This window comes from Malurus melanocephalus, unplaced genomic scaffold (genome assembly GCF_030028575.1).
Source record: "Malurus melanocephalus ecotype Western Australia unplaced genomic scaffold, MMel_1.1 scaffold_1050, whole genome shotgun sequence".
Classification (NCBI taxonomy): domain Eukaryota; kingdom Metazoa; phylum Chordata; class Aves; order Passeriformes; family Maluridae; genus Malurus; species Malurus melanocephalus.
Genome location: NW_026624282.1, coordinates 68,601 through 73,065, shown reverse-complemented (window position 1 = coordinate 73,065; position 4,465 = coordinate 68,601). Strand labels below are relative to the sequence as shown.

The 4,465-nt window shown below is 50.4% G+C and overlaps 1 protein-coding gene across 1 annotated transcript in view; it reads left to right on the top strand.

The window, feature by feature from the left end:
- Nucleotides 1-2,311: 2,311 nt before the first annotated feature.
- LOC130586067 (keratin, type II cytoskeletal 4-like) overlaps nt 2,312-4,465 on the top strand; it is an 8,328-nt gene continuing 6,174 nt past the window's right edge. The window contains exons 1-2 of the mRNA XM_057386777.1: nt 2,312-2,963; nt 4,132-4,346. Of these exons, the coding sequence (XP_057242760.1) occupies nt 2,418-2,963; nt 4,132-4,346 (761 nt within the window). The 5' untranslated portion in view covers nt 2,312-2,417. The remainder of the gene's footprint in view (nt 2,964-4,131; nt 4,347-4,465) is intronic.

Below are 4,465 nucleotides of genomic sequence, written 5' to 3'. Positions count from 1 at the left end.
GGTGGCTGTCCCAGGAGCGGCATTTTCCCTGTTTTCCAACAAAAAAAAAAAGGGATTTGGAGGGTCTGCAGCCCTCAAATGTGTCACCCAGGTGGCACAAGGCACTCCATGGTGGGTGGCTGAGGACCTGACCCCAGCCAGATCCTGATTTCTCACAGCTGGAAAAACTGGAAAGCTGCTGTTCTTGGAGGAGAAGGACATGGAGTCTTCTTGCCATGGAGTCTCTCTGTGGTCCTGCTGGGCAGCAGAGCTCCTGGTCCTGAAGCTGTGCAGGGCTGAGGCACAGGAAAAGCAGGACTAGAGCCTGGCTTCTCCCTGTTTTCAGTTTGCCTGTGGTGGTGCCAACGTAAAAAAGTTCATGAAAGCCAGGTCTGGACCTCCCTAAGGRCTCGGTGATGCTTTGTCCCATCCGWGAACGCCCTGTCCCCAGGCAGTGCTCCACATTTGGCTCCAGACCACACACCCAGTGTCCTCTCCAGGGGTTGCATCAACTCTTTGGCTCAAAATAAAACTCATTCTCAAAATATTTCCTCTCTTTTCCCTTCTGTGTAAGAGGTCCCCGTGCTTGGGTTACCTCAAAGTGACAYGAAGGATGTGGGTGGTACCCAGAAGTTCATTTGATTTCTCCAACTTTCTAGAAATGAGAGCACCCCAGGATAGTGGAAGGYGTCCCTGRMCARGAGATGGGATTGGAATGAGATGAGTTTTAAGGTCCCTTCCAACCCAAACCATTCCATSACCCCATTATTCCATGAATAAACATCTCATTGCAAGGTGCATCCCAAAAATCCRTGCACTATAATGGAACTACTATATGATTATAATTAAATATAATATTTTGTTTTTAATTTCAACCCATTATGTCACCTGTTAAAAAAAAAAGGAAAGACCTTTCCAGGAAAGATTCCACAAATGTTCTGAATATCCTGATTCTTTTTCACTTTTAATTCAAGACAATCCATTTCAAGTTGACAATAGCACGGAGTGAACCAGGTAATTTTGTCCCAGCAAAGATGAGAATATTTCTCAGGGCAATCTCTGCAATCCGCTGTGTTTGTGATTAGACCCCTTTGTTAAGGCAAAAAAAGGAAATTTGTTTGTTTTCCAAGCAAAATTAGAAAAYCTTTTTAAGAATTTTAATTAAGATGGGACGGTGCCTTCTCATTACCAGATATTACTGGAGGGATTTAATGATTTMTTGTCAAAAAAGGTGTGTCACGGGAAGATCAGGCAAAACCTCCACTCCAGCTGACATTTCTCAACCTGTTTGTAACACTTCACTTCCCTCCTTTGTTTCTTCTCCCGTTSGCGTGAATCCGCTGCGTGCCCCGGTCCCATCACACCCTGATTCGAAATTTAGAGCCTTCCCTGGGCACATAACTCAGCAATAAATCACTGTMATTTCCCAGAAATTATCTTATCTTCCATTCCATGTATTCCAAGGGGTGGAGGAAGCCACGCTGGGCCCTGGCACAGGTTTTCAGAGCAGCTGTGGTTGTCCCTTCCCTGGAAGTGTCCAAAGCCAGGTTGGCATTGTCCAAAGCCAGGTTGGCAGTGTCCAAAGCCTGGTTGGCAGTGTCCAAAGCCAGGTTGGACAGGGTTCAGAGCCTGGGACAGTGGAAGGAGTCCCTGCTCATGGCAGGGGGCAAAATGAGATGAGCTTTGCTGTCCCTTCCAACCCAAACCATTCCACGATTCTGTCAACCCCCAATTTCCCAGATCATCCTCCCCACAACCAGATTCATCCTCAGTACCACCATCAACATGGAAACCACCAAACCCCATCCTGCAGGTCAGCACCCGAGTTCCCTCTGAGATCCACAGCCATCCCCGCAAGAGGAAGGAATAAAATGCTTACGAGAACGCTCCCGACAACGTCAGTGCTGAGCTGGGATGGATCCGCCTTCCCTGTCCCTGTCACCAGCGGTCATTGCTCAAGAGCCCGCCCGGAGCTGGCCACCGACCCTGGAAGGGGCGGCATCGCCACATTTTGCAGGAGGTCCTGAAAACGTAATTAAACGCTGTGGTGAAACCAAACCGTAAACAAGCCATGAATAAAAACCCCTTGAATTATTTTGCTAAACTATAATTACACAATAAGGAAGCAGATTAATTAAGTAAAATATAAGTCCTGAAACTGAAGCTTGCAAGCAAAGCAGTTTATTTTAATTTCCACATTATTTCGTATGAGATACAAGTGTTTGCTGTGGGTTTAAAATGTTGGAAGCCATTCCTTGCTGCCAGGCAGACCAAACCCAGTGGATAAATTAAAATTTTGCATCTCAGGCACCTCCTGAAATGTATATAAGGGGAAGGGCTGYGCCTCAGAGGCTCTAAAGGAGAATCTCCTTCTTCCAGTCCCCGCTCCTCTCTTGTTCCTCCACTCCGCCGCCACTGCCCGCCCCAGCCTGGCCACCATGAGCCGACAGTGCTACACCTCCGGCTCCATCCTKGGGAGACGAGGATTTTCCTCCGCATCCGCTGTCTGCGGCTTGGGCAGACCCAACAGCAGCACGGCCTCCGTGTGCCAGCCCGTGGGACGGAGGTGTGGGATCGGCGGCTTCAGCAGCCGCAGCGTCTGCGACCTGGGCAGAGGGCAAAGGATTTCCTTCGGTGGCAGCTGCCGTGGCAGTGTCTACAGCGGGGCTGGTGTAGGGCGTTGCGGAGTGGCGTTCGGCGGGGGCCGTTTTGGCACCGTCGTGGGTTTTGGCAACTGCGCTGGCTTCGGGGGCCTGGGCAGCTACAGAGGTTTGGGTGACGGAGTGGCCGTGGGCGGCTTCGGCAGCGGCGTGGGCATGGGCATCAACGGAGGGAGATCCGAGGGTATCCGCGGTGTCAGCATCCACCCCGAGCTCCTCAAGCCCCTGTGCGTGGGYGTGGACCCCGAGGAGTGCCAGGTGCGGACCCACGAGAAGGAGCAGATCAAGAATCTCAACAACCAGTTCGCCTGTTTCATCGACAAGGTGAGAGCCTGCTCCCCCTGCCCTGCGCCCCTCAGATCCCCAGGGGCAGCGCTGGGAGATGTTTGTCTTGGTTTCCTGGTTTTTAAACATTCCTGATGGAATCCTCCATCTCCTGGCCTGGAGACCTTCTGGATTTAATTTTGTACTGAGGCAACACCAGCGCTGTTGTAGCTCTGGATGGTCACCAAACTGCTGCAGAGCTCAGGCAGGAGCAGCTCCAGGGATCAGTAAATTCAAACCTGTGAGTGGAGAGATGGAGACATGGAAGGATAGGAAGTTTTATTCCAAGGATATAATCTGATGTTGCTCTCAAAAATCTATAAAATCCAAAGGACTTCTGCATTCTTAAAGTAGTTAGTGTTCCATGAAGGTGATGTGGAAGGATGGATTTAACTAAAATGGGAGGAATTGTTTTAATTTCTCTGTCCTTCCACTCTGCGAATGAAATGGTTTAGTGATTTCCTAAAAAGAGGTAATTAATTGTTGCTTTCTTGGCTACTTTTAATGGTTTTCATGACTGTTATGGGAAAGAATTTTGCAAACAGCAAAGAAAATTTGCTCTGTCTGATCTGATCCCGATTTTCCTGGAGAGTTATTCTGCAACTGGAAAAACCAAATCTACCCAGGAGCAACAACTCCCGCTTCCTCCCATTTGTGAAATCACTTAGTCATGACCCATCAAGGTTCTAGAGAACCCTTTAATCTAGAAGTGAAAGGCATGATAAGTATCCACGGTTGAAGTTTAAATCAGATACACCCAAATGAGGTCCTGGATGGAGCTTTTAGTGCTGAGAAAGACTCGAGACTGCCCTGGGCCCGTTGGGAGGCTGAGGATCCGGTTCTGGGGGAGGAGRGAGGTGTCTGGTTGAGCCAGGCTCTGTGGGGAAGGGGAGGTGTCTSAGCCAGATTTTGGGGGAGAGAATGGGAGGTGTCTGACTGAACCAGCATTGGTTGAGCCCAGGATTGGCCTCAGCATGGAGTGAAAGTGCTGATGTTGCTCAGCTTGAGATTCGAGCTCAGAGAAGATTCTGGTCCCACTCAACCCCCTGAGACAGCAACACCCGACCATTTGCAATTCCGATTCGATTTTCACTTTTCCCTTTGGGAAACAGCGAATCCTTGGGACAGGAGGGGTTTTTCTGACTCTTCCACCTCTTCCCCTGTCCAGGTGCGGCTGCTGGAGCAGCAGAACAAGGTGCTGACCACCAAGTGGGAGCTGCTGCAGCAGTATGTGGTCCCAGCCACCCGCAGGAGCCTGGAGCCCGTGTTTGAGAAYTTCATCTGCAACCTGAGGAAGCAGCTGGAGTGCGTGATGGGGGAGCGCGAGCGGCTGGAGAACGAGGAGCGCTGCCTGCGCGACCTGGTGCAGGAGTTCAAGTGCAAGTAAGTCACGCCCAGGGAAGCTGCAGGCCTGGGCATTGCCTGAGTGGCATTCCTGAATCCAGGAAAAGGCTTTTGGATGGACCCAAAAAACAGAGCACGGGTCACGGCACCGCAGTACT